Source organism: Pempheris klunzingeri, chromosome 4 (assembly GCF_042242105.1).
Source record: "Pempheris klunzingeri isolate RE-2024b chromosome 4, fPemKlu1.hap1, whole genome shotgun sequence".
NCBI lineage: Eukaryota > Metazoa > Chordata > Actinopteri > Acropomatiformes > Pempheridae > Pempheris > Pempheris klunzingeri.
This window is the reverse complement of record NC_092015.1, coordinates 19142360-19155088: the sequence shown is the minus strand read 5'-3', so window position 1 is coordinate 19155088 and position 12729 is coordinate 19142360. Positions and strand designations below refer to the sequence as shown.

Here is a 12729-nt window from a genome sequence, read left to right as displayed (position 1 = left end):
GCCGAAAGCCATGAATCTAAAAACAACTTACAGTATACCAGCTAGAAGTTCTGAGGCGGGCAGACAACAGCCATTCGGGGCCAAGTAGTCCAGTATGAGTAAGCATTCCCACTGATCTGATCTGCCCAGAGGCAATACAACATGCACGGAAGTTAAATGACTGTCTTCCAATTTGCTCTCATGAATATTAAGCAGTGCTGTGACAGTAGAAAGGGTTGGCTGTGTGCAAGCAGCTGATCCACACCGACAGATCTGTCCTCTGATGTCTAGGAGGGGCGGGCAACGCTAAACCGAGGCCCCCACAGCAGATGAGCCTCCTCCTCCCCGGTCTATTTTCATGTCTTAAGTGGGCCAGAGTGGCTGCCTGTCTCATCAAGGGGAAGCCAGAGACCCTGGACTGTTTCTCACTTTAGTAAAACTGAGCGATAAAGACATTGATGTCTAAATTATGCTGCTGCCGCTGATGATGAATGCATGAGAGAGGATCTGATGAGGGATTATACTGTAGCAAACTATAGCAGCTCCCTCTGCTGCTGCTGCTGATGAATAAAAACTTCCACTATAACAAATGTAATATTACTATGTGTAACCAGCGCACAAGAGAGTGTAGGGAAACCCACGTCTCTAATAAAGTAAAGAAAACAAAGATTACATTCAAAGTGTTGCATGGACTCGCTGCGTGTTTACTATGAACTGGGTTTCACCTAGAAAATGCTACTCCTCTACCTCAGCCTTTGCAATTAGAAGGAACTTATTCCAGATTATTTACTTCAACACCTGCAATCTTACCTATTAATTAAAATGATTTTCTAATCTTACCAAGAAGTGAGCAGAGCAGCACTGTGGCGTTGCCTCCCCTCAACCCAATTAACAAGAATAAAAACTATGTATTTATAGAAAGCTAATGCTAATCCGTTTGACAAACAGTGCTAGGCGAATATATTTATAAATATTTTTTATGGTTGATTTATTCTTGTGAGGTGCATCATGGGTGAAGTAACACACAGACTGCCAAAAATGCAAACAGTAGCTTTTGAACGCATTCTGTTGCGAGTGTGTCGGGGATTTCTGGAGAACCACTAAGATACATTTCTTCTGTGTGTGTCACAATAAAATGTGTTTTGTAAAGTTATGATAAATGACGAAACTGATTGTGATATTAGGTTAGGTGTAGAATCAAAGTAGGACATTTTAAACGTATTTAATAACTCATTTTGAGTGTTTAATTAAAATGTGGGTGTTTAACCCCTTGAACTCAACGACTGCTACGACTCAGCTTTCCTTAAGAAGCTTCCAAGTTGGAAAAATGTTTCCACTAAATATGATAGTGTCAAATATACTGTATATTCTGCATCTGCCTACTTTATTAAACCAGCTTATGTCGAGAAAAAAGCACCATTCAATAGACATTTTGCCAGATTGTTTTTTATCTTTAGAAGTATTCTGACCTTTAATAGTCTGTCATATTAAAACGGTGCTTTGCTGCTCAATGTGTTGAAACAACAGTCCCATTGGTGAGTTTACAGGGGGCTCAAAAGGTTAAGAAAAAACTACCAGAATAATCAAGAAAATTGAAGGTTAAGAGGTTAAATCACTGATTAAGACAACAGACATGCATTGCCACAAACCTGTTCAATACACACTCTGCCTCTGAATGAATCAAATTAATCACAATATCCAGGTTAACAACAGGCACTAGGAACGTAAGTTGCTGCCCACTCATTTGCTCATTTATTCAAAAGAATCAAATGAATGTGTCACCATTGTTACCATTGTTACGGCTATGATTAAAGTTCAGTTCTGTGATAATCCAATCATCTGTGTCATTGTGACATATGCTATATTTTGGAGTACAGTTCAACCAGTGCATGGCTGCTGGTTCAGCTCAGCTCAGTTTGCCAGTCAGCAGTAGACATCAGAAACTTCTATGCTCTAAGATTCTCTGTGTAATTTGCTTTTATACTTAAACATGTCTGATTGAGACTTGAGTGGATGTAATCGAATCGTCTCCAAAATAATCTAATGGTCAGCACACGCCGTCTCTCTCGATAACACGATTAAGCAGCAGCGTTCTCGTTGTGCAGATGCCTCTTGGCAGGAGCCTTACATCAGTTAAACAAGGAGACGTGGCACATAGTGGACAACCAACCTTATTATGTCACCAAACATTAAGGCTAAAGGCCTTTAAAAGAGTTGCTGTTGATGGTGTCTTAACATGACGGCTGTCCACCTGCGTGGCAGCTGAGGTAACGCAACGTCGGTGGAGGTTTCAGTGTGCACGCGCTGCGACATGAGAGGCTGCAGAGAATGGCCTGAAACTGACATCCTTTGGCCCCTCAAGAATCTTATTTCACTTGTGTTACCTGAATCTGTTAGCAAGCCATAGCACGCCTTTATGAAACTGTAGCAAATATAACCTCTTCACTTTAAGTCCTGCCTTCATATTCTTTATTATTTGGTGGTGATTCGTCTCATTGAGCTTGGGGTTTGCATCCTGAGTGGTTAAGGTTAGGCAAGTAAAGAGAAGATTGTGGTTTTATTCAAATGTTGATAAAGTAAATGCGTCTTGTCTCTGTCAGGTCTTTTTCAATATTTAACCACGACTACAATCTTTCCCAAACATTAATCAAGAGCTGCGAGGGCCTAAACACTGGCATAGCAACTACTTATCATGCTTTAGTCACTACGAGCAGGTTTTGTAGGGAAAACAAATAAATTACAATGTCAGTGAATATTTACAGATAGGTTCAGTATCAACATTTTGAGACTTGCCGGATACATTAATTAAAAAACAGGTGCCGTGTGACTTGTATTATTTTTTTTCTTGATGCATTACTGAGCATTTGATGATGATTTCTCAGTAATAAAACTGATACATTGTATTGCACCTTGCTCTTTGGATTGTTGTTTTGGATTTTTTTTTTTCTTGTATCCGATTTCTCTTTTTTTTTTTTTTAATGAGCCATCAGCTTGAATTGTGCCACCAGTGCAAGTCCTCCATTTATTCTAGTTGATTTTTTACAGCACTTTTCGGCTTTATTTTGAAAAAATGCTACACAAACATGCTGCACTTACTGCTAACGTTCAGTTGATAATGTCATTATAAGGCCATGGTGGCTCTTTGAAGAAACACCACTGTCCCTGTTTTGTCCGGTAGACGTCTGTGACCAGCAGCTGGTGGAGTGTGTTAATGTTGATGTCACAGCAGCTGGCTGCTCTCATCCTGTTAGCTCTGCCTGCCATTATCATCTCCCCCCCCACCCCCCACCCTCAACCCCTTCCCCCCCACCCCCAAAGCTGCTGCTGCTACTGCTGCTGCGTGCCATGCTCATTTTAATACTCCAGACTCATTTGACCGTCTTTATGGACTTATCATATTAAACATTTATCGCAGCCATTTCCCTAAACCAAGCATGTTTATTCAACACTTAGGGGACCACAACGCTGCTTCTTTCAGCGCCCACCCCTCCCTCGCCATACGCACGCACACACACACACACACACACACACACACACACGCACACACACACACACACGCACCCTTATTTTTCTCCTTTTCCTCGTTTCTCTCCCCCTCTCTCCCCCAGCCCCCCGGCTTGCTTTATTACAACCCTCCTTCTCTATGTGCCACTGCCTGAATAAAAAACAGAGGTATTTCTGTACAATTTCTTCTCCTCTTCTCTCCTCTGCTCTCCGGTCATCCTTTCCTCCTGTGACTGGGACACCAGGGGACTCATGGCGTGTGAAGCCAGGCAGCCAAGCAGACACAAATGTATTCTGAGCATTTAGTACTTTGGATGAATCGAGTTTTAATTTAATCATCTGATCAAACACTAATTAGCATAATCACTTGTGGGGATGGATGGTCTAGATAGAGAGACACAGAGCAACGCATAATAGACCTCATCCTGGCAACAGTCTATGGGGACACTTAGCAACATGTAAACAGCCACATGCTTCTGGGGACCCATACAGGGCTCTGTCCAAATACCCTCCCTTTGTGTGAACAATACATCCAGCTCTCCATTTCCTTCAACACCACAGCCACTGCAGAATGATCTATTCACTGCTAGACTACCCCACAATCAAATGCACTGCTGCCAGGCCCTGTGCCCTCTTATTTGATCTTGGACAAGATGGCTTACTGCAGCATCACACCTTGGTCTGAGCAGAGAAGGTCTGGGAATTCTAGGAATACCACAAAGTGCTAAGATTATTGACAATGCACTCAGTCTCACACCGGGCCGGGGGATCGATGAGTGGCTAGAAGGACATAAATCAGACTCCTGTGGCTCCACTCCATGTCACATCCTAACCCACCCACCCAGCTCCCCAATTAAATGCGCACACACAGGCAAGTACGCATTCACACAAGAACACACACTCTGTAAACCCCTCTGCCTCCACACGTATATAGGTATTTGCACGTAAACACCTGCAAATACACAATAAAGCACCCACTTTGCACACCTAACACACATGCACACACCTTACCTCAACTCCAACAAGATGACAGCGCTTTAAAAATGGCTGGCTAAAAATAACCGCCACTAACTTGGTCTTAAATCTTAGCATCTGTGCCAGGTTTAAAAATAAAGAGCAGTGTCGAGAAACCAAGCTGGACCCATTTGTCTTTCTGTCACTCTGTCTATCCAGCTTTGCCTCCTCCGTTATCCCATAGCCTACTTTAATATTCGGACTGTGGAGCATCAGGAGCATGGGCAGACTTGAGGGCGAAACAGCTCCTAGAAACGCAGCCTTGAATAATCTGATCGAGATGCGGATGTCGAATATATGGTCGGAAAACTGCACAGAGATCGAACATGCTGTCCATGAAATAAGAGAGGAGAGAGCAAAGCTCAAAGGCAGCATGGAAGAGAAAGACATGTTAGTCAGCCACAATACATCAGGCACACGCATCATGCCCAGGCCTCAGTCATGGGGATCAATTCAGCCTTGGGCCTCAGAGTGTGTTGAGTTCAAAGCCTGGCCCTGGTATGTGGAGGACTGGATTAGGAGGCAGTATTTATGAGGTCCAGTGTGAATGTTTGTCTTGGTGGGTGATGGATAGCAAACTCATCACACCTCCGCCACCTGTCTCCCACAATGAACAAAAGCTCTGTTGGGCCTAGTGCTCGGGGAACAGCACACACACCCAGCAGAGCGTGCACTGCATGGACTACAGGTTCTTGTGTGCACGTGCAAACTCACTTTTAACCCCCAGATAAAGTACAGCAAATACTGATGTTGTCAATACAAGCAACCCAGGTCTCCTTGAAATGAACATGTAACTGATTCTGTTGAGTGTCAAAGTTTCCTCCACTGATTGAAGTGCATGAAGGTGGTCAGGCTGAATGAGTTCTGAGTCCTGCATGTAGTTCAGATTAATATGCTGCACATCTAAAGCATTTTTATTACACCGCAGATAGATATCATAAAGAAAATGACTAGAACTTTGAAGCAAATTCATCACCACTGTGAATAACGCCATAAGGGACATATGTCATATATTATGTATCTGCACTCCGTGTATGTCAATCAAATCCCCGTTGGCTAGTTTACCGATGCAGCTGCAGATAGGGATCAGCTGATTGGCCCCTTTGGAGCCAAATTCAACAGGAACGAGGTGATGAAACAGTACTTGACAAACATTAGTTTATACGGTGGTGACTATCCTTTTAACATCTCTGAATGTCGACATTTTTTCAATTGACGATTGAAAATGTCATTTCTCACAATACAGTGTGCACTGCTAACGTGAGAAATAAAATTACCATGTAATTACCATTTACCATGATAGAGCATTTGTATGCATATCAATTGAACATAATCAACCTGTGTAGCAGTGTTTGTGAATGTTCAGTTAACTCACAGTCTGCACAAAACTGTGCAAAACAAAAATCTAATGATACCAGCGCTTCGTAAGTTTTGTACGCTCAATACAGACCTTATTCGGTCGTCTATAATCTTGACATTATTACAAAACAAGAAGCACAACATACCAAAAATGAACTGCAGTATCAGATTAAGCAATCTTTTCATGCGGGGTTAGTCTGCCATTCCTAAAGGAGAGGCTAGCATCAGGTTGGACATCTTTGCATAACAGTCTTGGCTTTTGGGTCGAGCAGAGAGTTGAGGGACTGTATTAGAAAGTCTCAGGTCGAGATCTCTCATGTTTTATCTAGACGTCTGCTAAACTTCTGAAGTAAAAAAATCTTTGAAACTTAATCAGGATTGAAGCACTTCTGCGCAGGAGAGCAGATCTTGACTTAGCCTGTTTAAAACTATCAAATAAAGCTTTTACACCAGTTCCTCCAGCACAGTACCTGTGTAGCGCAGCACAGTAATATAACATGTCACATTGACAGGTGCTGTGTGAATTAAAAACATCCTCTCTACTGAGAACCCTGTCTGAGAGGGAAATCCCCGCCAGATGTACTACAACCTCACTTTGCACGCATGATCAAACACCTACATCTGGGTGCTGAGGGCTTTTCTGCTCTTCCCTGCAGATGCTAAATGATATCGTTAACATTTTAATGCAAGAGACATTTACACGCGGGCTTGCGCAATTACACCTCTGATTCAGTGGAATCAGACAGACACAGTGTGATCGGTAATTAGATTTTACATTGGGTGAAACGCAGTACACACACACACACACACGCACACGCGTGCGCACACACACCAGTCGCCAAAGCTTGCTCCTAATTAGAGAGCTAGACAGGCTCGAGGACGTAGGGTACAGTAGAGTAGCCCTCATTATGCAGCTAGCATGTATGAACTAGGGGATATCTATTATGATCACACATCAGGGTATCCATTACCCAACATTAGCAGGCCTTTCAGCTGGAATCACACGCACAGTTCAGAATGTAACCCAACAAACTCTCTTATAACTCACACAAGTGAGCAAGAGTTAAGTGGGTTTGTAAACTTAATTTAGCCCATTATATTCATATCAGAGTAAGACTGCACAAGATGATCTATCACTTGACTCTGCGCCATGTGTTTTCATGGGGTAATTTAATTTCATGAGCTGTGATACCGCTTCTGCAACCAAACCCTAATTGGTAATTAGTAAACAGACTAATGGCTGCGAGTGCAGCGTACGGCTGGTCAGGTTTGACTCAATTGCTTCACGGAGCCTGTGAAGGGCCACTGTGGCCACCGGGAGGCCGCTGATCTTTGGACACCGTTACGCAGACTTCAGAATCACCTGGCAGCTCCAACAAATGGGCTTCTCATCAGTGCGCTGCCTTCATTGCCTTCATGTAGATTTATTGCTGTGCAAAAACCCGGTTTCCCCGTTCTAGTCGCGGCCAAGTTCAATCTATCTATCCACCGCGGTCCCTGTAGCATTTTCATCCAGTGTTTCAGGTTGCTAATAATGTGGGGTCATGTAAAATTGGCAGGCTAACTGATGTTGGCAGCTATTTACTGTACTGTAAGCCACAGTGGGCTAGATGCTTTGGAAGAGCTCCCTTATTTCAAAGTGGATCTGCCTTTACCAGAAGAAATGTCACAGCTAATTGAGATCAAAATTTGATTAGGTGAACCCCTGACCTCTGCGTAAATGTTCATTTATTGAAGATGCACAAGATAAGTCCTTTTAAGTCGAGCGCATCAGGTTAAGCCGTGTGTGTATGTCTACAAATCATCACTGCCTTCGTGGGGACTGAGCGAGAAGCCTTGTCTTGTTATATCTTTGCAATGAGAATTTGAATAGGCCAGTTTAGCTTGCTGTGGTTTTGCCTAGAGGCAGCTTTCAGGGAGAGATATTAAATATGTTTCCTCTCCTGTTCTGATGACTGAATTTATAGATTCTACTTTGATAGGCACAGGAAGTAGCAAAAGTCTTCAATGGAATACAAGACTTAGATGTGCCTGTTGGCTGTGAGCATGTCAGATTTAACATTTTAATTGTCTGGAATCTGACAGAAGAGAAATGTGTTGGTTGCCTTTTGCTTCATTTTACTGTAACTTGCGATGGTGAATCCATTGCAATGATTTCCATGACGAAAGCAATTAAAATCTGACATTTTCTAAACATTGTGCAGGTGTGTGCATATTTTCCTTTTTTTTTTTTTTTCAATCAGTTGCGGAGGTCATTAAGCCGACATGAGTATAATGAAAGGCTCACAATGCAAAGTGAATAAAAGAGCCCTGAAGTCAGAGAGCTGCTTGGTTGCCATTTGGCCACTTATCACCCATGGACACACAGATGTGACAGGATGCGATTAGCTCCTAATCAAGTGCTTCTGGATCAACTTAGTTCATGGCAAGAGCTAAAACTCCAAAATCCATGTCCAGATTCCTTCATTGCATATTCAACTATTTCCTGGGTCTGCCATTTTGTAAAGGTGCGTGATTTCTCTTACAAAAATGCTCCCACCATGCAATGCAGAAAGTAGCAAACAAGCGCCTGACACTAACCGACAGCCTCCATTGAACGATGTCTGATATTGTTTTTTTTTTTTAACCACACCACACCATATAGTTTTCTACCCAATACAGTGAAGCGCAAATGGATGATCGTTTTCGGACGCAGCCCCTGACACCCATTAAGGAGGTTACCATAGAGACAGGCCAGTGAGCATGTGATAGGCCTAACTCTGGAACGGCAAGAATTGTCTGAAATCCAATCGCTGTGCTGGCTTCTATCTACAAGGTCATTCATTCATTCTGACAACGCCTGCTCAGCCAATGAACACCTCATTTTCATGATAATCAACAAAACATCCAACCCCAGAGGACAAAGTCATAGCTGGGCTCCTGTATATTGATGGAGAAATCAAATAAAATGACGACGCAAACAGCAAGCGATAAAGGCTCCAATGATTGCAGTGCAAATGACGAACACAAAAAGTGTAATGTCTGCACCCAACGCCGTCTCCTGCTTAATCCCTATCAGTTGTTTGCCACAGGCCCCCTCAATAATCCCTTATGCAATAAATGGACACAATCTTGCATGGCAGTTGATCTAATGTCAGAGTCAGATGATTATGATTAATGAGGATTCCTTATTGTTCCTTTATGAGTTTCAGCACAAGCTGGGCTGAGGGAGATACCATTTTATATGGAGTCAATGTCAATAAATGGTACAGACTGAGGGTTGCCTCAGTGCTGAAAACGCGACGACACAGAAACAAAAATCCATTTCAAAGCCTCATTTTATCATCCACGCCAGAAGGGAAAATCCATTTTGGGGACACACCATATCACAACCCCTCGCTTTGGTTTAATGTATTCATACCTGAAAATCCCCACTTACTAAATTTTTTGTTTTGTGAATTCGGCTTTTCTTGACCCCTGGATACAAAACGCAGCCAGCGGTGGGCTCGATTCTGTTTCAATACGTGAACAATCCCCATCTTGTCACCCTGATGTGTTTCCTTACAGACGTGTTTCCATTTTCTCTCCTTCTCCCTCTCGTTCTTCGACTCTCCCTTTTTCCTCCCGTTTTCGTACACACCCAGTCAGCCATAATCCCTCCCTGTAGAAGGGGACTCTGGCCAATAAGCGAATGCAATAAACTGTATCAATTTTGTGCTATTGATTATAGATACACTATATGAGCACACAAATATGTGTGCATGGTGTCAGCCGCATGCATGTGCGCACTGGCACACACGCACTCACGCAAATGCACATGTGTACAGGAAAGAAAGAAAGAACACAGATAAGACGCACAACCAAATCGGTTTGAATACAGGATTTGAATGGAGAATGAGACTTTCGGCTATTTGAATGGAAAATTTATGTCACATTTTTTGTGGGGTTTTTTTTTTTTCCAACTAGGTTTGCATTTCCTAAAACCTGTGACCTCAGCAGACTGTGCATCATCAACAAAATCACACTTTTTAATTTTTCACATTTACAACAATTTGTAAAAATGGTGCAAATGCTCTCTCTGCCAACAACATGTAGGGACGCTGGAAAAACACAAATGAATATACTTCGTCAAATCTGTTCAAAATGAAAATATGACTTACTGACTCTTAAAGTGGTGGATAAATTGGTCATTTTAAAGCATTTATATTCATTTAGGCCACTTTGAACTTGAAAAATATGCTCACTGTGGGGGAGGGGGAGGGAAGGGGTTAAACCAAATGTCCATTATATCAAATACGTCACTTATTACTAAGGGCCACAGTGGAACAAGGTTGTGACAGAATAAGTGTCATTAGGCATCAAATAAAACCAGAAACAAATTACACAGATTGGATGCAAATGAAAAACAATTAAAATTTGAAACCTTTAAAATCATATCCAGCCAAAACAATCAAAGCAATTAATTAAATACGGGCCCAAACTAACGTCATTTATCCCGTTTGTTCCATCTGGCTCAGGAGGTATATCTGAAGGCCAGAGATGTGTCTAATGGTTTGTGGGAGAGCTTGAAGGATTTAAAACGCAATTCATGCCTCGCCCGTCTCTCTCCCTCTATCAAAGGTGTCAGCCTTTTGACAAGCATATAAAATCCATTTCATGTGGGTCACAGGTGACCTCCATCCTCCCTCTCCAGTCACTTAGCTGTCTACCAGTGATTTGCTTTTTTTTTTTGCAGTAATGAGCAGGAATAAAAATAATAATAATTTTTTTTTTTTTTTTAAAAAGAGAGAGACGAGCCGGTGAAACTTACCATTCAAGATGCTCTGGAAAAAGATAAAAGCCAATATCCACATGCCCTGCTCCGTTCAATCCCCCCCAAGCTATGCTTTCTCTTCTTCCTCCGACCGGTGCCTCCCTGGGTTTCTCTTCTGTGCGCTTGGGGTAAGGTAAAACATTTGCCACTGTCAGCAAACCGTTCCAAGTCTCTACTTTTAATATCTCCTTCCTACTTTTTCGTTACACTCTGATTCTTTTCTTTTTCTCTTTTTTCTGAGCCCCCTCTCTGCGCTTGGAACATAAATGAGCCTCAGTGATTGTCTTGGAGAGAGCTGTGCTCAGACTCTCCTCCTCTGCTCCGCGTCTTGCTGCTTCTCCCTGTTATTCAAAAGGATGCTGAAGGGGTGAAGCCCAGGTGTGTGATGCTGAGTCAGAGCCGGGTACGAGCGGATCCCGAAACAAACAAAAAAAAATGAATGCAAAAAAAATGGCTAAACTAAATCTTTAAATAAAAAGAAAAAGAAAAAGAAAAATGTCACAGGCTCCGATTTCCTGAATAAAAGACTGACTGACGGATCATCCTCATGGGAGGGGGGGGTAAATTTTAGAAAATTAAAACAACTAAAAGAGCAAAGAAGCAAAGAAAGGTGAGAAGGTGGTAGAATAAGAAGGAAAAACAGGTTTTTTTCTGAGACTCCAAAGTCAGATCATCTTCATCGCCTCTGTGCGTCCAGCAAGAGGCGAGCAAGCGCATCTTCCCCGCTGCCGCTCTCTAATCGTACCACACTGACTCTCTGAGCATTACACAGAATAACCCTCTCCCTGCCCCTACAGACGCCTTAATTCCTCATTGCCTTAAAGGAGCAGAGGCGGCTACCGGTCGGTCCTGAGGGCAAGGTGCTGCTGGAGGTGAGAGTGTGAGAGCACGCTGTGAGCGGGACATTTGCATTAAGGAAATGAGCTGCACCTGACGCACCGAGGCACCTAGGATAACATTTTTACGCACGGAGATGCGCCGACTCAAACAGAAGGCGCTGTCTGCTGGCGTGCAGGTGCACTCAGTATCCGGCAGTATGTACCAGATCTGTCTTGAATTAAGCCAGTGGGGTATTTCTCCAGTGGAAAATAACAGAGGAAAGTCCCCTGTAGACATGGGAATCTACAAGGACATCCAATGACGCATATCTTGTGTTCATTTAAAGTGCATATATAAATATATATATATATATATATGGAATATTTAAAAAAAAAGTTTTTAATTGAATCACGTTGAAATTGCTTAGACAAATATGTGAAAAGAGAACAGAAAGAAAAGGCAACGTTTTGTCAGTGGTTGCAGAAAATGTAGGGTTAAACTAAGCATCCCCCACCCCAAAGGCTCTCTCCCTCTCTCTCTCTCTCTCTCACACACACACACACACTCCATACCACCGCCCTCAACCCCATAATCCACCCTCCACCACCACCACCACCACTCCATTTTAATGCCTGCCTTGAAGTCAAGGGTGTAGCTGTGTAGTAGGCAGTGGAAGCCTGTGGGCCTGTCCACAGAGCTGGGTTACACTGGCTGTGATACAACCAGCAGGGCAGTCTGCATCTCATTCTCTATTCCACATGACAGAATGTAGCCTACTGAAAGTGAAATCCTGTTTATTTACCCCAGGATACTCATTTTCTGCGCTTATATCTAGACTGAGGAAAGGATCTTCACAATTCTGAACGCGTACTGAGGAAAATACATAGGAAAAATAGCACATGGTGTGTGTATGTGTGTGTATCACAGTCTGCCCTCATTTTAATCATGTATATATATACATAGATATAAAAGCTCAATTCAGGTGTATGTGGCTGAGTGTAGGTGTTTGTCTAAAGAGCTGATTAGTCGAATCTCTGTGTGTTAATTTGAGAAAGTTGAGAAAGGTGTTTTCCTCTTGACCAGTCTTTCTATGTATATTTATATATACCAGTCTTGCCACTTGTTTCTCCTGCAGCGTTCACTCCAGTGCAGCACACAAACACGAACTCGGCTCTGCATGTGCTGAAGCCTGTACCAGAACACACTGTTCTAGCTTGCCTTAAAATGGCCTGGCTGTGTCTTTTATTTTAGTATCTCTAAAT

At 42.7% G+C, this 12729-nt stretch overlaps 1 protein-coding gene across 1 annotated transcript in view; it reads right to left on the bottom strand.

Moving 5' to 3' along the window:
* Positions 1-10735, bottom strand: part of dscamb (Down syndrome cell adhesion molecule b) — a 113904-nt gene extending 103169 nt beyond the window's left edge. Inside the window, exon 1 of the mRNA XM_070828853.1 lies at positions 10646-10735. Within this exon, the coding sequence (XP_070684954.1) occupies positions 10646-10688 (43 nt within the window). The 5' untranslated portion in view covers positions 10689-10735. The remainder of the gene's footprint in view (positions 1-10645) is intronic.
* Between the last annotated feature and the right edge of the window lie 1994 nt (positions 10736-12729).